Genomic DNA, 23,579 nt, shown 5'->3' on the forward strand with positions numbered 1-23,579 from the left:
GGGGAAGACAGAGAGGGGGAGATAGGGAGCGACTCCCCTGCAGGTGGGGAGCCGGGGGCTCGAACCGGGATCCTTATGCCCGTCCTAGCGCTTTGCGCCACCTGCGCTTAACCCGCTGCGCTACCGCCTGACTCCTATAAATTCTTTTATAAGTCCCATCTCCAGCAGCACATGTGCCAGAGTGATACTTTGATTCTTTCTCTCATGTTAACAAGTAAATCAATCTTGGGAGCTGGGTGATGATACACCCAGCAGAGGACGCACGTCACCATGCACAAGGATCGGTTTCCAGCTCCTGATCCCTCCTGCAGGGGAGGGGGTGGGGTGGGTGGGGGAGTTCCAGAATGGTGGAGCAGTGCTGCGGGTGTCTTTCCTCCTCTCTGCATCACCTTCTATCAAAATAAAAACAAAAACAGCTGCCAGGAGCAGTGCAGGCACTGAGCCCCAGCAACAACCCTGGTGGCAAAGTAATTAAAATAATAATAATGTTGGGAGTCGGGCGGTAGCGCAGCGGGTTAAGCGCAGGTGGCGCAAAGCGCAAGGACGGGCATAAGGATCCCAGTTCGAGCCCCCGGCTCCCCACCTGCAGGGGAGTCGCTTCATAGGCGGTGAAGCAGGTCTGCAGGTGTCTGTCTTTCTCTCCCCATCTCTGTCTTCCCCTCCTCTCTCCATTTCTCTCTGTCCTAACCAACAACGACGACATCAATAACAATGATAACCACAACATTAAAAAATAAATGCAAGGGCAACAAAAAAGGGAAAATAAATAAATAAATATTTTAAAAAATTATAATAATGTCTTTTCAAAATCAGTACTCGCTACTGGGGAGTAGAGCCTTAGCTGGATGTGCACTGTTTTCTCTTCCAGAGACACTTCAAAGGGGGCCGGGTGGTGGTGTACTGAGCTAAGCTCACATAGCGCGAAGTACAAGGACGACCCGTGCAAGGATCCGGGTTCGAGCCCCAGCTCCCCACTTGCAGGGGGGAAGAAGCTTCACGAGTGGCGAAGCAGGTCTGCAGATGTTTCTTTGTCTTTCTCCCTCTCTATCTCCTCCTCCTCTCCTCTCAATTTCTGTCTGTCCTATCCAAAAACAAGAAAAGACACTTCACACCTTTCGCCCGCTGTGGTTCTTGCCCCCCGGGCAGTGGTGCAACACACGGGGAGGACAGAGCTGGACGGGGTGGAAGAGCCCCGGAAAGTCCAGGGAACCCCTTGGGAAGGCCCTGAGGCCAGGTGTCTACGTTTGATATACAAGGGAAAAGGGAAGTTGGTGGGGGTGGGGGGTGAGGTGGGGGGTGAAGGACCAGCCAAGAGGTCAAAGGTCTCAGGCTAAGTTTAGGCAACTCGCCACGCCACCGGGACTGTAACAGTCTCCTTCCAGGTTTGCTAGACAGAAGGAACCGGCGTCTGTGGCCCTTGGGAGCCACTCCGCAGGTGACACGTATGACACACACAGCCAGAGCTCGGGGTAGGAAAGAAGCGTGAATCTAGACGAAGAGGAGGAGTGAGCACTCGAGTGGGAGGCTCCGAGATCCCAGGTTCTGTTCTCCAGCACCACCCTGAGCCAGTGCTGAGCTGGGCTCTGGTCTTTTCTTTCTGAGTCTCTCTCTCTGTCTTTCTCTTTGAATTGCTCTCTCTCTCTCTAAAATAAAACAAGTAATTACAATAAGAAAAAAGACAACCCCATGTGGAGAACAGTCTGGAGAACTCTCTAGAAGTGGACCTACCCTATGACCCTGCAATTCCTCTCCTGTGGATAGATCCTAAGAAACACAACACACCCATCCAAAAAGATCTGTGTGCACCTGTGTTCACAGCAGCACAAGTTTTAATAGTGAAAACCTGGAAGCAACTTAGGTGTCCAACAACAGATGAGTGGCTGAGCAAGTTGTGGTCTAGATACACAATGGAATACGACTCAGCTGTTAAGAAGAATGAGTCCACCTTCTTCACCCCATCTTGGATGGAGCTTGAAGGAATCATGTTAAGTGAGATCAGTCAGAAACAGAAGGATGAATATGGGGTGCTCTCACTCACAGACAGAAGCTGAAAAACAAGATCAGAAAGGAAGACACAAAGCAGAACCTGGACTGGAGTTGGTGTATAGCACCAAAGTCAAAGACTCTGGAGGGTTCAGAAAAAGAGAGAGAGAGACAGAGAGAGACAGGGAGAGAGAGACACAGAGAGAGAATGAATGAACACCGTTAATAGTCTGTCTCCCTCCCTCATCTCTGGACTCAGGACTCAACTCTTGCTGCTTCACATTGAGCCATAGTCTCAGTGAATGAAATGTACCTAGGAGACAGGAGGCAGTGCAGAGATGAGACAAAGCCGGGAAGACATGGAGGCCTAGCGGAACGTGCAACCGTAGCCTGCCGCAGCAGCCCAGAGAAGACCCTGAGCACCTGTGTGTGGGAAAGACGGGGCCGGCCCCGTGGAGGCGAGTCCACCCGTGCAAGGTCACTGAGTCGGGAGAACTCGGGTGTTAGCCTCTACCCTGCCCTTAACCTGATGTGTCGGGGAGGACGGAGCCCTGCAGTCGCTGGCACGGGAGTCAGGGTGAGTGTGAGTGGCCCCAAAGCACTGCCGTGGCCAAGCCGAGCCAAGTAAGGCCTAGAAGACTGTGCAGAGCAGACCAAGGGCAAAGGCAAGCTGCGCGCAGCCCAGAGGAAGGAAGCCTACAGGGGCCACCTGGTGAAGCACACGCAGGACTAAGCGCAGGTGTCTGTGTGTGCGAGGATCTACCTTGGAAGGAGACTTCACAAGCAGTGAAGCAGGTCTGCAGGTGTCTATCTCTCTCTCTCTCCTTCTCGATCCCTCCTCTCTCAATGTCTCTCTGATCTACCCAATAAAAAGAAAAAAAAAATGGCCACTAGGAGCAGTGGATTCGTAGTGATGGCACCGAGCCCCAAATCTGGCAGTTCCCAGAACCTGCAGGGAGAGGTGCATGGAAGGGACCGGCTACCCGTTATTCCAGGCTCACTTTGGGGGAGCTGCCTGCCACTGGGGTGTCAGTCAGAGCACAGCCAGTGTCTGCGCATGGCTTCCCGGGCTGTTGCCTTCCTGTAACAGCCAGCTGTGGGAGTGGGCTTTGGGGGCCCCTGGGAGGTAGTGTTTGCTGCATGGAGCTACCCACTGAGGGGCCGTGTGGGTCTTCCAAGAAGCTCAGCATGCTCAGGGAATGATCTTTCGTGCGTGACCAACACAAGCGCCAAGGGCACACGCCAAGGGCTCAGAAGTGAGGTTAGTTTGCTCGTTCTAGTCACCCAAGGTTCTGGAAACGTGCTCACCGATGGCCTGGATGCCCACTGAAGCCAGTGCACTTTGGTACAGAAAGTCTGGAGAATAAGAACGGACAGAGGAGAGTATGTGGAAATACAGTCAGTGCCTGGCTCGGGAAACCCAAGAGTTGGAACAGCCTGTCGGTGCAAAGGACGCCATCAATCTCTAGAAGGGGACAGGGGGACTCCTCCCAGACACGTCCTCCAGTGAAAGACGTCAGGGGCAACACTGGAGGCTGGGCACCACTCGGCTGAGTGTGTGATCCTCTCTCCCACACCCCACCACCATGCAACTCTGGGCAAGTTCTGAGAAAGACAGTGAAGAGAGGCATGAGGAGGTATGTCTGGGAGGGTATCATCTTTCACATCCAGGTCCTTCACCCCTGGATGATTGCATTTTCAATAACACATTTTAAAATAGGGACTGGAGCCTCCTTTGCTATGTCTACGAATGTCATCCTAGGGTGAGAGACTGCAGGTGACTTTGGTCTCCTGGACAGAATTAAACCGGAACTCCTTTCTCCTGCTGCCTTTGAGGATGGCACAGAAAAGGCCACTTCCGGTCTGGAGGGCGGGAGGGGAGGTGTTTCAGGCGTGGTGGGCCTGCTGGCTGGCCCAGGATCTAAGGGACGCGATAAAGGAACAGGTGTTTGTCGGCAGGGGTGTAAACAAGCTTCTGGTCTATCCTCTGTGTTCTGTGGATTCACAGCACCAATTCCATATGCTCTCGCTGTACACTAATGGCCAGAACATTAGAAGAGTCAAAAAAAAAGAAAAGAAAAAGAAAAACCCGCAGTGGTGACCATCATTCCTGCAGACGATGGGAACTGGTCGATTTGCCAGGGCCTGTGACTCCCCTGCTGACGCGTCACTGGGCCTGCAGGCCAGCTACTAGCTGATACCAATTGTTGAATTAGGTCCCTCATTTCTTCCTGCTTCTCTCTCAAGAAGAAACATGTTATTTGGGGGAAGTAATTAGTAGAGAAATGTTAAGGCTGCCCATCTCTCACCCACCAAGAAGAGACTGTGGCTGACTAGGTTCCTGGCTTAAGTCAAACCGAGATGCATTATGCCTGGAGGACCCCAGTCTGCAGAGGCTGGTCGGTGTGTCGAGGGCAGCAGCAAAGTCTCCAGGAGCTCGATTTCTAGTCAGCGTCACTGCTGCTGGTGCCACTATGAGAATGCGCCTACCCGCTCCTGACACAGCAGCCCGCCTCCCCTCACCTGCACGGTGGCTTCTCTGTACCAATGACTTTGCAGCGCTTACTCAAGGGACATTGCGCCAAGAGATGGCCTTAAGTTTTCTCTTTTTTGTAAAATGCACACGGAACTATTGTGAGTGCAAAGAAGCAAGCTGTCTCCATCCTATTCTCACGTGGTGCAGTAAAGGAAGACAGGGAGAAATGCACAGGACGTGGTCCCGAGAAAGCACGGTAGCCGGAGGCTCATCTCAAGGGGTCTGGGTGGAAAGGAAGGGGCACGGCTAGGCTCTCTGTACTCTTTGCAAGCCTGGAATTATTTCAGAGTCAGTTCAATCTGTATGTGTGTATATATAAACGTAAATAGAAAGGGATGCTGCACTAACTTTGATACTGGAACTCCTCAAAACTCTCTGAGTTAAGTTAATGACACTGTGAAATGAAGATCTTTTGGGAGCTGGGGTGCTGACCTGGGCTGTGGTCTTTCACTCTGGCCCTCAGGCTGCCTCTCTGGGCCTGCTCACCTTGGCTCACGCTGCACCGATAACAATGTCCTGATGAAGAGCTATCTATCCTCTCTTGCACTTTTCACCCTCTTTTTGAAAAAAAAAAAAATAATAATAACTACCATCATGCCCCTACAGAGGCTTCTTGTGAAGACAGATCTGCATACACAGGGATCTGCTCACTGTCATCTCTGAAATGTATCTTGGGGTTAGCTTTATAGCACGCTTCTCCTGCTAAGAACCGAGTGGACGGCTTTTCTTTGGTCTTGCCTGGAAACTGGCTATTCTGTTCCTTGGTGCCGGCAGAGAGGAGTCAAGAGAGAAAAAGCAATCCATGCTCCCAGTCCTTATGTGAGCTGTTGTTTATTATGAACAGAGTGATTGGGCCCCTGGAAAGTAAACTCGGGGGAGAAGCCCACAAAATCCAAAGTGACCCTGAGTAAGTGTCTGAGGCGCCTGCTGTAGGCCGCTGGGACTCAGGGCGTCTCCTTTTCCTCAGCAAGTCCCTAGGGCAGGCCAGCGACCTTGGGGAGCGACCTTGGGGATGCAGCCAGCACCACCTGCAAACCCTGAGGCCCAAGATGCAGCCTGACCCACTGCTTCTCACTCAGTGGCCGAGCCTTGACCTTCACGTGGGCTGTGCGTACGTGCCTGTGCGCGTCGGCGTCTTTAAAAATATACAAATAGGGAGTCGGGCAGTGGCGCAGCAGGTTAAGCGCACACGGTGCAAAGCGCAGGGACCGGCGGAAGGATCCCAGTTTGAGCCCCCAGCTCCCCACCTGCAGGGGAGTCGCTTCACAGGCGGTGAAGCAGGTCTGCAGGTGTCTGTCTTTCTCTCCCCCTCTCTGTCTGCCCCTCCTCTCTCCATTTCTCTCTGTCCTATCCAACAACGACGACAACAATAAAACAACAAGGGCAACAAAAAGGAATAAATAAATATTTAAAATATATATATATATATATATACAAATAAAGGGTTCTTTTAAAAAGCCTTTTTCTTGATGATTTAGACTATTGTTCAGACATGACCCAAAATCTAAGGGAGCCTTGTGTCTGAGGGGCAGAAGTGGTCCATGCCGTGTCTTCTTGAAGATTCACTGAAACTCACTTGCTTTGTGCTTTTTTTTTTTTTAAAGTTCCCCACAAAGGCAAAGAAGTATGTGTCAGGGGCTGGTGGAGGTGCAGCCAGTTAGGCGCACACAGTACTAAGTGCAAAGACCCGCACAAGGATCCGGGTTCAAGCCCCCAGTTCCCACCTGCAGGGGGGCCACTTCACAAGCAGTGAAGCAGGTCTGTGGGTGTCTTTCTCTCTCTCCCTCTTTACTTCCCCCTCCTCTCTCAATTTCTCTCTGTCCTATGCAATAAAAATGAAAAAAAAAAAAAAAAGGCTCCAGGAGCAATGGATTCAAAGTGCTGGCACCCAGCCAGCCCCAGCGATAACCCTGAAGGCAAAACAAACACAAATGCCACAAAGTGCTCAGATAAAAATTAGTCTTAGGAAGGAAGGAAGGAAGGAAGGCAGGAAGGAAGGAAGGAAGGAAGGAGAGAGTTACGTGTCTGCTTTCTAGGAGAGCCTTAACAAAGCTGGCCGTGCTTGTTTTGGGCTTGTTTTCACCAGAATAGGAGGCAAAGAGACTCTCCCCTGCAGACGATGGCCCTGTCTCCCAGAAGCTCGTCTTCCTGTACAGTACGGCCTTCTCGGACTTGGCTCTGCCTGAACTGGGCTCTCCACCCTGAGCTCCTCCTTCTCTTCCCCTCCTGAGCCTGGTGTGTAAGCAGGGTGACCTCCGGGCCCTCTGAGTGGCCGCAGGCCTGCACACCGACCCCAGGCCTTCTCCTCTCCCTGCGACCTTGAGCAGAAGGCAGCCAGGCCCCTCGCTGCCGTCCCTGACCTTCCCGCTGCCTCGGCTCAGAAGGCCCAGGTGCGACCTCTTTGCTGATGGGCCCGCAGCGCCCTGCAGGTCAGATGGGTCAAACCTCCTCACAGCCTGCATAGGACTGTGGTCCAGCTGGGGTGATGGCTCTTGGGTTGGCGGGAAAATAAAATAAGGGGCCAGGCGGTGGCACACCTGGTTAAGTGCACACACTAGAGTGTGCAAGGGCCTGGGTTCGAGACCCGGGTCCCCACCTGCAGGGGGAAAGCTTCACGAGTGGTGAAGCAGGGCTGCAGGTGTCTCTTTGTCTCTCTCCCTCTCTATCTCCCCTCCTTTCTTCATTTCTCTCAGTCTCTATCCAATAATAAATAAATAAAATTCTAAGTAAATAAATAAAAATAACATACATAGGCCAGGATGGGAACTCTGCTTCCTGTGGCTGTGCTCTGGGCCTGTGCAGACAGGGCCTACCATATTTTGTTAGGGGAGCAGAGATTCTGGGGTCACCGTTCACTGGAGGTCGAAAAATTAATAACAGAACCACACAGAGATCAGACTCTCAAGACAGGGGTAGACAGCATAATGGTTATGCAAACAGACTCTCATGCCTGAGGCTCCTAAGTCCCAGGTTCAATCCCCTGCAGCACCATAAACCAGAGTTGAACAGTGCTGTAGGAAAAAGAAAAAAAAAATTATAGATTCCTGAGCTCACAAACACAATCTGGTCCCCAGAAGCACCTGGCAGGTAATGTGAGTACCTGAAGCCTTCCTGCTGGCATTGACAATAACAAATTTCTAGCATTTGCTAAAAAAAAAAAAAAAAAAAAAAGAAGGACCGAGTCAATTTGACCAGGACAGACGAGGGTAGCCAGGCATAGCTCATGCTCTCGGCTCTCGGCACTGCTCTGAGGAGATGCTGTTTGCCAGGAGTCCGGCGCACAGCCCCATGGAAGCCTCTGGCAGGGCCTCCCTGGGCCCAGGGTGTTTCCAGCAGAACAGGCCAGGCTTTCTGGCAGCACCTCTCTCCCTCTCTCTCTCTGAAATTAAGTAAGTTTTCACAGACCATTCGGAGCTGAATCCTGTGAACTCTCCTGTACCTTCTTAATTCCCTGGCGAAGGTAATGACCCAGTGCAGGCACCAGCACTCTTCACCCAGGATGCCCAGAGGCACCTTCCCCAAGCACCCAGCTGCCCCTGGTGCTGTGCTGGCCTCGGCCTCCGTGACACTGGGGCTGAGGCTCCTCTCACTTGCTGTGAGTGTCCTGTTCGGCCCTGTGAGAACAGAGTGGCTTTCCAGGGGGGTGGGAGCCCTTCTGGGAAACACCTCCTTTGTCTGCGATGAAGAGCCTCCAGTTGCGGTGCTGGGGCTGGGGGCCAGGGGGACCCCGAGATTTCTCAGGGGTCAGAACTTTCCCGATCCCTCTTCTGCTTTGGGACAAAAAGCCTGCTGCCTCCAGAACTATTTGTTTCTCACAAATCCCACCCCCCCCCACCCGCCCGCCCCCACATCTTCTTTTATTTACAGCTGTCAGGAGACTCTGGGCATCCTGAAGCATCCCACTGCCACAGATGCACTTTCCCCTCCTTCTTTCGGACCAGAGAGCTGCCACCCAGCAAGCCTTTCTCCTGAGTTCTTCAGTGTGGGGGCCCTGGTCTACAATTCCCGCCTCTGTGGTGAGTTCGGCAGCTGTTAGTTCGGGGTCAGAGAACTCATTCTTTTTGTTTTAATGCAGTTAAAAGAATAATAATAATAATAATAATAAAGCTAGCAGCAGCATTCCAGCAGCACAGCACACACACAAACACGGCTCACCTCTAAGCTGCCTGCTGCATTGTGACTTGGTTTCCAGCGGTTTCCAGGGCCCACAGGGGAACCTTCACATCCTGGCTGCCACAGGCAACCCCCTCTTCGCTCCCACTCCCACCCAGGCTTAGGGCCACAGCATCCACCCACAAGGGAAGCTACCCACAAATGACTTCTTCTGAAAGCAAAGTGGGAGTAAGTAGGAAAACGAGAGAGGTTTCACTGCTCGTCCCGTTCCCTTGGCCATATCCCCTCTCTTTGCGGGCAGTGACTCAGGAGGAATTGCATTTGCCTTGACCCTTAAAGCAGGGCCTGTGTGGGCCTCTCTGTATTTATACAAAGAAGGTAGGTGGGGGGCCAGGTGGTGGTGCACCTGGCTGAGCGCACAAGGACCCGGGTTCAAGCCCCTGGTCCCGACCTGCAGGGGGGAAGCTTCACAGGGGCTGCAGGAGCCTCTCTTCTCTTTCCTTCTATCTCCCCTTCCCTCTCAACTTCTCTCTGTCCCTACCTAAAATAAATGAATAAAATTTACAAAGAAGTTAAGCTGTGAGGGAGATGCAAGCGTCTTCCTTTCCTATCTTAAGAAGGCCACGTAGCTCTGGGAGGGAAAAGGCAGCCCTCACGGGTGTTTTCTACCGAGATGGGATGGGGCTCAGCCTGACCTGTCTATAGCATTTACTTCTTCTCCCCACGAAGCTCAGATTCTGGAAACTGGAGGGTGGGGGTCAGACGAGCACCCCTCCGGCCAGGACAGGATGGGCCACAGGGACAGAGGGACTGACTGGCACACGGATAGAGAGAGGCCTCGTTTGAATCGATGATTCAGGAGGAAGTCAACTGACCTGATTAATTTTAGTATCTCTTCAGTGGGTGCTAAAAATATCCCGAAGACGTGAAAATCAGCGAGCTTCCCGGCAGTGCTGCTATTCTGGGAACAGAGGACGCACCGCACATCTGACAAGGGAGCCGCTGCTCTAAGAATAAAGCTGGGAGCTACCCACTTGGTAAGAACTTCATGGCCCCGGGAGGTTCCCTGGGCCTGCTGGTGGGCCCCCTGCCAGCGGTGACAGATCTGGGCTGAACCAACGCAGCAGCGTGCTTCTGACCCTGACTGTAACGGGCCACTTTTCTCTATGTTCTTGGAAGCAGAGCACCGGGACCCATCCCTCTTCCTCCGCTATGCAGAGGACTGGGCTGTGCAGGAGTCAAGGCTGCGAGGCAGTGCAGACAGCGGGTGGTGGGGATGGGGACTTGCAGGGCGGCTGATATCATTAACCTGCTGAGACACGGACGCTGAGGGGGCCAGACACTGGCGTGTGGCGTTGCAGAGACGGTAATGGGAAGGGGAGGGACACACCCTTGGGAGCCGGAGCCAGCTGTGCCCTCTGGGCCGCCACACAGCCTGTCTGTGTCTCTGCCTTCTCGGGGGACAGACGTGTCTCACTGGGCTTCAGTGCATTACTTTGGAGAGGGGGCCAGGAGGTGGGGCACCTGGTTAAGTGCTCACATTACTGTGTTTGAGGACCTGGGTCAGCCCCTGCTCCCCACCTGCGGGGGGGGGGGGGGGGAGAAGCTGAAGCAGGTCTTCAGGTGTCTTTAGCCCTCTCCATCTCTCCCTTCCCTCTCAATTTCTCTGCCTGTATTTACTAATGCGCAAATAAAAAGATCATTTCTTTAAAAATGAACTCCTTTGGAGAGCCCTGAGAACAGAGTCTGGTGCAGAGTTTGGGCAAATAATTAAAAGGGTGAGTGTGTGAGGGGAGGGGGTCGTATATCTAAACCCACGTGGCCCTTCTGGAAGTGGCCGCCGGCACACTCCTCGGAGCCAGGGCCCACCGCGGGCTCTCACCCCAGCCTGTTTCTGAGCTGAGTCGAGTCGAGTCCACGACCACGTGGGCTGCAGGGCCGCCAGAGGCACCCGGCGTGCCCAGGGAAGTCTAGACCGACAAGAAGCCAAGGAGTCACTTCACCCTCAGAGCACATCCGCTGCGGCAACTGGGCAGGGGTGCGGTGGGCATCGGCGGCCCGGCCCCTTCCCTGCCGGATCTGCCTCACCGGCAGGGCAGTCAGCAGAGCTGAGGAGGGCAAGGCCGGTGCAGAGGGCCTGGGGTCACTGGGCCGCCGTTTACAGAGCGAGGGGGCGGGCGGCGGTGGGGGCCCCAGGGTGCAGGGAGACAGGCTCAGGGCACAGGCTGTGCCCTCCACTCACCACTTTGGGCTTGAAGGGCGGCTGGATCTCCCTGTTCTCCAGCTTCTCCCAGTCGATCCTCCGGAAGAAGGCGTGTTCTCGCACGTCCCTCTCCCCCTCGGGCCCACAGCCCAGCCGCTTGCCGGGGTGTTTGGTCATCAGCTGGAAGGGAGGAGGAGGAGGAGGAGGATGGGACGCACAGAGGCTGCGGCGTAGGCTGGAGGTCCCTGAAGAGTGCGGGGCTAGTGCTACCCACCCTCCAAAGGATGCCGGGAACCCTCCCCAGTGCGTGCCAGTCATCGCATTCGCCTGGGTTTCTTTTTGTTTCTTTTTGATTTTTATAAAAGATATTTAATTTTATTTATTTTACTGGATAGAGACAGAAATTGAGAGGAGAGGGGGAGATAGGGAAAGACACACTGGGGGCCAGGAGGTGGCGCACCTGGTTAAGTGCATACATACAGTGCTAAGCACAAGGACCCAAACAAGGATCTGGGTTCGAGCCTGTCTTTTTTTTTTTTTTTTTTTTTTTACCAGGTGTTTCTCTTACTCCCTCTCTATCCCCCCCACCTTGTGTCAATTTTCTCTGTCATATCAAATTAAAAAAAAAAAAAAAGGAAAAGATGGCCACCAGGAGCAGTGAATTCACAGTGACGGCACCAGAGCCCCAGCAAGAACCCTGGAGGCAAGAGACAGAGAGACAGAGAGAGAGAGAGAGAGAGAGAGATGGATGGAGAAATAGAGACACCTGCAGCTTCCCCACTGTGGACAAGGGACCCAGGGCTTAAACCTGGGTCCTTGCATTCAGTTGGGTACACTATAGCCTAGCCCCTGCCTGTTAAATATATCATCATTTTACTTGCCACTGCACCTTCATAAAGCAGGGAAGAAAAAAGGAGAGAGAGAGAGAAAAGCACTTAAGTCCACCCCCTCCCCAGCCCTCCCCCCAAGAGCAGCCAGGACAAGCAGAAGACTGGGAAGACTGGGTGCCTCCTCCTTGCCCAGTTCTGCCTCCAGCCTCAACCATGCGGATCCCTGGGCGCCTTTGCAGAAGCTCCACCAAGAATCTGTGGCCTACGCAGTGCCATCAAGTCACAGATAGCACGCTGACAAACACTGGCTTTTCTGTTGTGATTTCCACAGTCAGGAGGCAGGGGAGCATCTTGGACCCAGGGCAGATACAAGAAGTGAAGTTTGGTGATTTCCAACTAGACATCCTTAGACGTCAGTCTATTAACTAACAGTGGCTACATGACATGCACACAGTCACTAAAAGTGCAGGGCTCACAGAGTCACGGGCCACTTGTATAAAGGCTACTGCAAGCGTCTTGTGCTTGGTTATCACCTACACGAAAAGATTAGCAATCAAAGGCTCCCGGGTTGCAAAAACAAACAAAAAAAAAACCGACCAGCAAACAAGAAAACCAGAGCACTAAATGCTATGAATGAATCCTCTGACAAGGAGGGCAGTGGGTTAGCTGCAGACCTGGCACTCAGAAATCCACTTACTCGGGAGCTGGGAGATAGCGCAGCGGGTTAAGCGCACGTGGCGCAAAGCGCAAGGACCGGTGTAAAGACCCCGGTTCGAGCCCCCGGCTCCCCACCTGCAGGGGAGTAGCTCACTTCACAGGCGGTGAGGCAGGTCTGCAGGGGTCTGTCTTTCTCTCCCCCTCTCCGTCTTCCCCTCCTCTCTCCATTTCTCTCTGTCCTGTCCAACAATGACGACAGCAATAACTACAACAACAATAGTAACTATAGCAAGAATAAAAAAACAAGGGCAACGAAAGGGAAAAATAAATAAGTATAAAAGAAATTTTTAAAAAATCCACTTACTCCTTTGCAGATGGACACAGCCTCCTTGGACAGAGACTTGGAGTAAGAGACATTGTGCTCCATGATGGACTGGAACAGCTCATCCTCGTCTTCACCGTCGAATGGAGGCTATTGGGGAGACGGGGGGGCGGGGGGGTCAGTGCAGAGCAGCAGGCCGGGTTTCTCAGTCATGTACCTACCAGGGACTGCAGAGCTACCTTGGTTAACTTACCTGATTCTCTCTCTCATCTTTTTTATTGGGGGGGGGGGAGGGTTAATGGTTTATAGCTGGTAAAATCCTGAAGTTGATCCATGTGTAACATTTCTCGGTTTTCCACTGAACACTCCATCTGTCCCCCCACCGAGGTCCTCCTCTGCCGTCTGGTTCCAGGACCTGGACTCTCCCTCTCCCCGATCCCAAGTCCTTTACTTGGTGCGATACAACAACTCCAGTCCAAGTTCTATTTCTATTGTCTCTTCTCTCTCTCTTTTCTTTTCACTGACTTATTTTGTTCAGTATAATCGCTTAAAGTTACGTCCATGCTGTTGCAAAAGGAAAAATGTTCAGCGATTGTAGTAGCTGAGTGGCTTCCCACTGAATGGACATACAGAGATCGCTACGGATGGGCCGGCTACTGGACAGTGCGGACTGTCTGAATGGACATACGGAGATCGCTACGGATGGGCCGGCTACTGGACAGTGCGGACTGTCTGAATGGACATATGGAGATCGCTACAGATGGGCCGGCTACTGGACAGTGCGGACTGTCTGAATGGACATACAGAGATCGCTACGGATGGGCCGGCTACTGGACAGTGCGGACTGTCTGAATGGACATACAGAGATCGCTACGGATGGGCCGGCTACTGGACAGTGCGGACTGTCTGAATGGACATACGGAGATCGCTACTGGACAGTGCGGACTGTCTGAATGGACATACAGAGATCGCTACGGATGGGCCGGCTACTGGACAGTGCGGACTGTCTGAATGGACATACGGAGATCACTACGGATGGCCGGCTACTGGACAGTGCGGACTGTCTGAATGGACATACAGAGATCACTACAGATGGGCCGGCTACTGGACAGTGCGGACTGTCTGAATGGACATACGGAGATCACTACAGATGGGCCGGCTACTGAACAGTGCGGACTGTCTGAATGGACATACGGAGATCACTAAGGATGGCCGGCTACTGGACAGTGCGGACTGTCTGAATGGACATACAGAGATCACTACAGATGGGCCGGCTACTGGACAGTGCGGACTGTCTGAATGGACATACAGAGATCACTACAGATGGGCCGGCTACTGGACAGTGCGGACTGTCTGAATGGACATACAGAGATCACTACAGATGGGCTGGCTACTGTACATTGCGGACTGTCTTCCTCTAGTTGAGAGGCTGTCTTCATTTCTATGGGGGCATCTCACACTATATAAGAGATTTATTTCTCTATTAAGAGGATTAATGGTTTACAGTCAACAGTAAAATACAGCAGTTGGTCCATGTGTAACATTTCTCAGTTTTCCGTCTAACACTCGAACCCCCCACCTAGGCCCTCCTCTGCCTTCATGTTCCAGGACCTGGACCCTACTTTGCAGCTGACTACCTATAATTAGCTTGGTGTGTGTGTGTGTGTGTGTGTGTGTCTGTCTGTCTGTCTGTCTGTCTTTCCTTTCTTTAGGGAACCTGCTTTTGGGTAATGCTTTTAATGATTTGCAAATAAACTACCATACATCCATTAATCATGAGTTACGTGTTGAAACTGCAGCAGAGGGCAGAGGAGGGGGGTGTCAAGGAAGTGGCACCCCATCACCTCCACTTACACACAGTCTCCACTCTTGTTCTCTGTGCAATTTCAAGCCTTTGATGTCACTTGCGAATCACCACGCGTAATTCACAATTCCTTGTTTCTCCCTGACTGCCTGCTGCAAACACCTTTCTTTCTCTGCTGCAAGTGTTCCCAGCCAGGTGAATGCCACCGGGTGGCAGACTGGCAGAGACCGGGCTCATTCGTTCATGGGCACGTCTGCAAGTGCCTCCAGCTCCCGGATGCCGGGAACCAGTGGCCATGAGCATCTCTGTGCGAGTCATGTTTTTCTCTTCTCTGAATGCCGGCCGGAGGATAATTCCCCAGGTGCAGGTTTACGCAGCCAGAACATCCGATCATTTTCACGGCCCTCGCTAAGCTTCTCCAGGTCAGCCCTGTGGTATTCTCACAGCTGACTGGTCTGCTGGGGTGGGGAGGGGAGGGGGCTTGCAGGCCGGTCAGTGGCGACTGTTATAATTACATTCATTTTCCCTGCCACTCTGCCAGACACTGAGCCTGGGGACAGTGCAGTGTGTGTGTGTGTGTGTGGGGGGGGACTATCCGTTGCCAGGCTGTAGCTCCTGACCATTTCCCCCTCTCCCTTCCATCTTGTGTCGTGTGACATCTCTCCGAGTCTAGATGCAGCGTGTCCTGGCTTGCTGTGACTTTGCTGTGACGGCTCTCCACAGCCCTCCCCCAGCTGCGAGCCTTAGTGTCGGTGAGACCCGATGGCTGACTCTTGCCACAGTGAGCCGTGAATCCCTGCCCACTGAGCAGTGGTGAAGCAGGGCTGCAGGTGTCTTTCTCTCTCTTTCTCTCTCTCTCTCTCCCTCTCGCCCCCTCCACTCTCGATTTCTATCTCTATCCAATAAATAAATATATCTATATCTTAAAAAAATAGACCTAGGGCCATTGTCATCAAAATTGCTTGGTACTGGGACATGAATAGATACACTGACCAGTGGAATAGAATTGAGAGCCCAGAAATGAGGCGCCACACCTATGGACATCTAATCTTTGACAAAGGGGCCCAGACTATTACATGGAGAAAGCAGAGTCTCTTCAACAAATGGTGTTGGAAACAATGGGTTGAAACATGCAGAAGAATGAAACTGAATCACTGTATTTCACCAAATACAAAAGTAAATTCCAAGTGGATCAAGGACTTGGATGTTAGACCACAAACTATCAGATACTTAGAGGAAAATATTGGCAGAACTCTTTTCCGCATAAATTTTAAAGACATTTTCAATGAAACGAATCCAATTACAAAGAAGACTAAAGCAAGTATAAACCTATGGGACTACATCAAATTAAAAAGCTTCTGCACAGCAAAAGAAACCACTACCCAAACCAAGAGACCCCTCACAGAATGGGAGAAGATCTTTACACGCCATACATTAGACAAGAGGCTAATAACCAACATATATAAAGAGCTTGCCAGACTCAACAACAAGAAAATAAATAACCCCATCCAAAAATGGGGGGAGGACTTGGACAGAATATTCACCACAGAAGAGATCCAAAAGGCTGAGAAACACATGAAAAAATGCTCCAAGTCTCTGATTGTCAGAGAAATGCAAATCAAGACAACAATGAGATATCACTTCACTCCTGTGAGAATGTCATACATCAGAAAAGGGAACAGCAGCAAATGCTGGAGAGGGTGTGGGGACAAAGGAACCCTCCTGCACTGCTGGTGGGAATGTCAGTTGGTCCAACCTCTGTGGAGAACAGTCTGGAGAACTCTCAGAAGGCTAGAAATGGACCTACCCTGTGACCCTGCAATTCCCCTCCTGGGGATATATCCTAAGGAAGCCAACACATCCATCCAAAAAGATCTGTGTACACATATGTTGTTGGCAGCACAATTTGTAATAGCCAAAACCTGGAAACAACCCAGGTGTCCAATGACAGATGAGTGGCTGAGCAAGTTATGGTCTATATACACAATGGAATACTACTCAGCTGTAAAAAATGGTGACTTCACCGTTTTCAGCCGATCTTGGATGGACCTTGAAAAAATCATGTTGAGTGAAATAAGTCAGAAACAGAAGGATGAATATGGGATGATCTCACTCTCAGGCAGAAGTTGAAAAACAAGACCAGAAGAGAAAACACAAGTAGAAACTGAACTGGAATTGGCGTATTGCACCAAAGTAAAAGACTCTGGGGTGGGTGGGTGGGGAGAATACAGGTCCAAGAAGGATGACAGAGGGCCTAGTGGGGGTTGTATTGTTAAATGGGAAACTGGGGAATGTTATGCATGTACAAACTATTGTATTTACTGTTGAATGTAAAACATTAATTCCCCAATAAAGAAATAAATTTAAAAAAAAATAGACCTAGGGACCAGGCGGTGGTGCCACTGATTAAGCACTCACATTACAGTGCACAAGGACCTGGGTTCAAGCGCCTGGTCCCACCTGCAGGGGGGAAGCTTCACAAGTGGTGAAGCAGGGCTGCAGGTGTCTCTGTCTCTCTCCCTCTCTATCTCCCCTCTATTTCTCTCTGTCTCTATCTAATAATAAATAAATAAATCTTTTTAAAAAACAAACCTAACAGGTTCCCCCCACACAGCACTGCTTAGTGGGCAGGGATTCAGGGATCGCGAAAATCTGATGGTAGGCTCTGATTCTGAGAATCAGGGTATGGAATACAGAAAATAGGCCAGGGATTAGGGAAACACTGGGGGTGGTGGTGGGGGAGAGAGAGAGAGGGGGGGGGGGCTGTGATTGACCTTCCAGCCAGGCTGGACACTGACCTAGCGCCAGTCTGAAAATGTGCCAGAACTTTCAAAAGTACCCCAGCGAGACCTCTTTGCACAGAGAAGAGGGAGGAAGATGAGCAGGGGCAGTGTGTGTGTGTGGTGTGGTGTGTGTGTGGTTTGTGTGGTGTGGTGTGTGTGTGTGTGTGGTGTGTGTGTTTGGTGTGTGTGGTGTGTGTGTGGTGTGTGTGTTGTGTGTGTGGTGTGTGTGTGTGTTTGGTGTGTGTGGTGTGTTTGTGGTGCGTGGTGTGTGCGTGCGGTGTGTGTGAGTGTGTGTATGCGTGTATGTGTGTGGTGTGTGTGTTTTGTGTGTGTGTGGTGTGTGTGTGGTGTGTGTGTGGTGTGTGCTGTGTGGTATGTGTGGTGTGTGTGTGTGTGGTGTGTGTGTGAGAGAGAGAGTGTGTGTGTGAGAGTGTGTGTGTGTGTGTGTGTGTGTGTGTGAGTGTGTGTGTGTGTTTGGTGTGTGTGTGTGGTGGGTGTGTGTGGTGTGTGTGTGGTGTGTGGTGTGTGTGGTTTGTGTGGTGTGGTGTGGTATGTGTGTGTGTGGTGTGTGTTCTGTGTGTGTGGTGTGTGTGTGTGTGGTGTGTGTGGTGTGTGGTGTGTGTGGTGCGTGGTGTGTGTGTGAGTGTGTGTGTGTGAGTGTGTGTGTGTGTGGTGTGTGTGTGGTGTGTGTGTGGTGTATGGTGTGTGTGGTGCGTGGTGTGTGTGTGTGGTGTGAGTGTGTGTGAGTATGTGTGTGTGTGAGAGTGTGTGTGTGTGTGTGTGTGTGGTGTGTGTGTGTCCTTTTCTTCAGGATCAGAGCTCTCTTTAGACATAGCTTTGCTACTCTTGGGGCATTTAAAGAAATCTATTTATGAATTTTAATTAGAGAGATGGTCTCTCATAGGAATCTGTGCAACTGGGAGAAACCGGGGCCCTCGCAGGACTGAGACGGTATTAATGTCCCCCCCCCCCACCCTATGGTGCTGAGCCAATAACGGGAACTAAGTGTGTGTGGCATGCTGGCCCACTGAGATCTGGGGGTTGTCATTAAAGTTGTCGCTGGGACTCACCCAGAAAGGGAGATGTCAGATATGACTGCTATCGTCAGCATGACATGCTGTGTGTCTAAAAGCGACTCAATTTACCTTTGTAACTGGAAGCTCAGCTTGGCTGGATTTCTGTGGAAATGACAATGTACTGCCAAAAGTAAGGGAGGAGAAGGGGGAAGCTGTTACAACACTTGAGGTTCAGCTGTCTTTTCTCGTCATAATCACACAGCAGCTGAGATATATATTAATAATTCTTCATTTTTTAAACTGTGTTTATTTTACTTGATAGAACAGGAAGCAACTGAAAGAGAGTGGGGACAGAGAGGGAGAAAGAGCCAGAGAGGCATCTGCAGACCTGCTTTACCACTTGTGAAACTTTCCCCTTCCCCACTGCTGGTGGGGACCGGGGGCTTGAACCTGGGTCCTTGTGCGTGGTAATGCGAGCACTTAACCAAGTGCGCCACCACCTGGACCCGGGGATGGTTTTGATCCACAAACTTGCAGAGAACCAGAGCCAACCCCTGCTGTGAGGTACCCTGACAGGCGGGGGGGGGGGGGGGCTTTCGTATGTAGTGTGATGCCTAAGCTGTCTTCACTCCAGGTTGAAACTTGATTTTTCCTTTATGATAAATCAGGAGATACATTTCTGTGCATGTTGAATAGCATCCATGCTGAAGGAGGGAACTCCTTCCTCTTCCACCAGGATGGTGACAGCCACAGTCACCAGCTATGCCACACTGCCAGATCCCACCATCACGGCTCAGACAGCTGGTGTGTTTTGATTATACAGCTAGAAGTGGCGTGAAAACAGAGCAACGTTACCTGCCCAGCCAGCATCTCGTATAAGAGGACTCCATAGGCCCACCAGTCCACAGATTTTCCATAAGGTTGATAGGCGATGATCTGTACGGAAACAAATATGGCAGCTCTGGTTAGTGGTGAGTCGCATGACAGAGTGAAGGTACGTTCTGCTCAGTTCATGCAGGTGGGGTGTTGCCAATATGTCTTTGACTTCCATGCTCAGGGGAGGGGGCTCCTCACTTTTTAAAAAACATTTTTATTTATTTATTGTTGGGTAGAGACAGGGATAAATTGAGAGGGACAGGGAAGATAGGGAGGGAGACAGAGAGACACCTGCAGCCCTGCTTCCCCACTTGTGAAGTTTTCCCCCTGCAGGTGGGGACCAGGGGCTTGAACCTGGGTCCTTGCTCACTGTAATGTGTGCCCTTAACCAGGTGTGCCACCATCTGGCCCCCACTTTTCAAAAAAATATCTTTGTTTATTGTATAGAGACAGCCAGAAATCGAGAGGAGGGGAAGAAAGAGAGAGAGAGAAGGGGAGAGAGAGAACTGCAGCATTGCTTCACCACCTGTGAAGCATCCTCCCCTGTAGGCAGGAGCTGGGGATTTGAACCTGGGTCTTTGTGCACTGTAACATGTGAGCTCATGTGCACCGCCGACTCTGTCCCTGGGAGAGGGCTCTTCAAGTCGGACGCAGGGAGAACTATCCTGAGATGACTCATCATCCTGCACGTTGGGGAATGTTCAGGGTCTAGCTGGGAGGGGCACAGGGTTGGATTCTGGAAGATCTGGTCATCCTCATGGATGAAAAGCCTTTGGGTACTGAGGTGGGTTTCATTTTGGGAAGAAGTCAGAGGTCTGGTAAAAACCAGCTGATCAGGCTACGTGCACAGAGTCTTGCAAAAATCAAAATGGATGATGGTGGTGGTGGTGGGGTGTCAATCAGAGAAAAAGGACCCAGAACAAGTCCTGGCTTCCCTGTGCTGTCTGTCCACAGAGCACAATGACATCTGCTGGATGTCTGAAGTTTCAAAATGTTTTGAAAGACACATAAAATATAATCATCATCATCAAAAAAAAAATTGAGGCTTGATTCAAACCAAATGTGAAAAAGAAGAGAAAATTAAAATGGATCTCGATGTAAAGGGAGCATCACTGGGTCTTGTTAGACTTGTTAAATGGTACCGTGATGTTAAAAAGTGACCTTTTCGGTTAGAGGTGAGTGTGTTTATAGGTGAGATGTACGAGAGGCAAGTGAAGTCACTGCGGGTGAAATGCCATGACAGCTCAGACTAGTTTTTAACACGAAGGTGAAGTTGGTGGAGGAGGCGCAAACACAGTGAGTTGGTAATTTCTTCAGCGGTGGAGGCGGCGTGTTAGGCCCCTGGAGACCTTGCCCTCCACTTTCTGTGTTTCCCGCAAGTACTGGAATCAGTCTCTGCCCATCCCTTGTGGGAGGGAATAAGGTTCATTGGAGTTTCCAAGTGTCCCCAGGCCAATGAAAACACGACCCTGTTGTTTCCCGGTCAGAGTCGATTACTGCACACAGTTCCCTGGATCCCGTGGGCCGTGCCTGCCCCAGGGTCGGGGTGGAGACATCATGCCAGCTATTTGGTAGGGCCATGCTGCCAGTTCGTGTACAAATCTGACTTTGCGATGTTCTGGGATGTTTATTTTTAATGGCTTGTTGTGCCTACTGCAGCGTCCTGGGACGTAAGCACACCTTCTGCAGGCCTGCCCATCTCCACCCCTCCCACCATGAAAGCTGCTGCCTGTAGAGTAAGCGCCGATGGATGTCTTGCCTCAGTGTGGGCGGCTGTGTAAAGGGAGCTCGTTTATATCTGGCATCTCAGCTCATTTCCCTGACAAGAAAATGATAGCCAAAGGAAATTACAAGGAGGCCTTGCTGTTTTTTTTCAAACTGCACTTGTTCTTTTCTGCAATCTAGGAGAACACTCACACACACACACTCACAGACACACACTCACACCCACACACACCCACACACACTCACACACACACTCACACACTCACACACACACACTCACACACACACTCACTCACAGACACCCACACACACTCACACACACACTCACACACTCACACACACACACTCACACACACACTCACTCAGACACACACACACACACTCACACACACACACTCACACACACTCACACCCACACACACCCACACACACTCACACACACTCACACACACACACTCACACACAGACACACACACATACACACACACTCACACACACACTCACACCCACACACACTCACACACACACACTCACACACACACACTCACACACACACACACTCACACATACTCACACTCACACACACTCACACCCACACACACTCACACACACACACTCACTCACACACACACACACACTCACACACACTCACACACACTCACTCACACACACACACACACACACACTCACACACACACACACACACACACACACTCACGCGCGCGCACGCACGCACGCACACACACACACACACACACACACACACACACACACTCACTCACACACACGAGAAACGTAAAAAGCCCTACACAAATGAGTCTCTGATCGGTCACCTAGAAGTGATGTAAGTCATTCTAGTTCCCCGGCAAGGAATTACAGGAGCAAAGACTCGCTTATCTTTATAACCTGTGATAGAATAATAAATTGCCCTCCGAAAGGACTGGATTTAAACCCCAACCTAGCCCCAGTTTTATCACTAGGTAAAATCTTTTTTTTTTAAATTACGTTTTGCAATGTGTGCACTCAACCAGGTGTGCCACTGCCTGGCCCTTAAAAAAATGATCTTTTGGGGAGTCGGGCTGTAGAGCAGAGGGTTAAGCGCAGGTGGCGCAAAGCACAAGGACTGGCATGAGGATCCTGGTTCGAGCCCCGGCTCCCCACCTGCAGGGGAGTCGCTTCACAGGCGGTGAAGCAGGTCTGCAGGTGTCTGTCTTTCTCTCCCTCTCTCTGTCTTCCCCTCCTCTCTCCATTTCTCTCTGTCTTAGCCAACAACGACAACAACAATAATAACTACAACAATAAAACAACAAGGGCAACAAAGGGAATAAATAAATTAAATAAATATTTAAAAAAAAAAGATCTTTTGAGGAACCGGGCAGTAGAGCAACTGGTTGAGCGCACATACTACAGTGCACAAGGACACAGGTTCAAGTCCCTGGTCTTCTCTTGTACAGGGAAAGCTTCACAAGTGGTGAAGCAGGGCTGCAGGTCTGTCTGTCTGTCTTTCTTCCTCTCTCAATTTCTCTATGCCTCTAGCCAATAATAAAAATATATATTAAAAAAGAAAAATGTGGGGTCTGGGTGGTGGCGCACCTGCTTGAGTGTACATGTTACGGTGCACAAGGACCTGGGTTCGAGCCTATCTGCAGGGGGAAAGCTTTGTGAGTGGTGAAGCAGTGCTGCAGGTGTCTCTCTCTCGCTCTCTATCTCCCTTCCTCCTCTTAATTTCTGGCTGTCTCTATCCAATAAATAAAGATAATTTTTTAAAAAAAGAAAGATGTAAACTGTTAGCAAACATTCAGTAATAGCTGAGGAGCTAGCCAGTGATAGACAACAGAGACTTGCAAGCCTTGACACCACATGTGCCTGAACGATGCTCTTGTTTCTCTTTCCATGAAATACATAAATCTTCTCTTAAGGGGAAGTATTATTTCATAGTAAGAGAAAGAGACAAAGAATGTGTGAGGGAAGAGGCCAGGGCGTTGCTCTGCTATCTTCTGAGGTGTGACACCTAGCCTAAGGGCCACTGTGTTTCAACAGAAAACTAAAAGGCTTTCCTGGTATGAGGCCTACGTTTGGAGTAATACATAGAAATTACTTTCTCAAAATGGTAAAAATACTTAATATGTCTTCTTTCTGTTCTTTTATGGTTTCTACATCATAAGGTTATCAGCCTTCTGTTGTCGATTTTATATGCTTTCCAATTCATCTCTTATTTGTGTTTTGTCTGTGACACCTTTAGATGTTCAAAAATAAAAGAGTCTAGCAAGCTTTCCTATGTACTCTTTTTGCTTTTGAAACAAGACTTAGAAGTTCCTTTCTGAAAAATAATAAAAATACTTACAAGCTAGGACATACTTAGTGCTAGGTATTTTAGAACCTTTTCATAGTTTGCGTTTTATTCACCTCAGATTTATTTTTGGAGAGCTGTGTATGGAAAGCTACTTTTTCCTTTCCTTCAAAATGCTCACCTTTTATCTGAGTAAAGTCTAATCGAAAATTCATTTTTACTTGCTTTTCACAAAGGAAACAATCAACCCGGCTCTCTTTTATTTTCCTAGGAAATAAATAACACAACAGAATAGCATTTACTTGTCACTGCGGAAGGCTTTTCTTGTGTGGCACATGAAGTCACTTATCTTGCTTTTCCCTTCCCACTGGATCTTTTACTCTCTGGTCTTGATCGGCAGTGTCATCAAAAATAGTTTCCTATCTAAAAGTTCTTGAAAAG

At 50.5% G+C, this 23,579-nt stretch overlaps 1 protein-coding gene and 1 long non-coding RNA gene across 3 annotated transcripts in view; one reads left to right on the forward strand and one right to left on the reverse strand.

Annotated features, from left to right (window-relative positions):
• The window catches only part of PRKCA (protein kinase C alpha), a 362,209-nt gene that overhangs the window by 2,875 nt on the left and 335,755 nt on the right, over nucleotides 1-23,579 (reverse strand). The window contains exons 14-17 of one of the 2 annotated variants that reach the window (XM_060202620.1): nucleotides 19,103-19,183; nucleotides 12,687-12,794; nucleotides 10,875-11,015; nucleotides 3,292-3,339 (exon numbers count right to left, since the gene is read on the reverse strand). In XM_060202620.1, coding sequence (XP_060058603.1) covers nucleotides 3,292-3,339; nucleotides 10,875-11,015; nucleotides 12,687-12,794; nucleotides 19,103-19,183 — 378 coding nt within the window. The remainder of the gene's footprint in view (nucleotides 1-3,291; nucleotides 3,340-10,874; nucleotides 11,016-12,686; nucleotides 12,795-19,102; nucleotides 19,184-23,579) is intronic. The other variant, XM_060202619.1, reaches the window with a different exon arrangement.
• On the forward strand, nucleotides 9,549-13,123 carry LOC132541817 (uncharacterized). The gene is made up of 3 exons (XR_009552899.1): nucleotides 9,549-9,669; nucleotides 12,697-12,728; nucleotides 13,032-13,123. It is a non-coding gene; the product is annotated as an uncharacterized LOC132541817 (long non-coding RNA).

This window comes from Erinaceus europaeus, chromosome 12 (assembly GCF_950295315.1).
Source record: "Erinaceus europaeus chromosome 12, mEriEur2.1, whole genome shotgun sequence".
NCBI lineage: Eukaryota > Metazoa > Chordata > Mammalia > Eulipotyphla > Erinaceidae > Erinaceus > Erinaceus europaeus.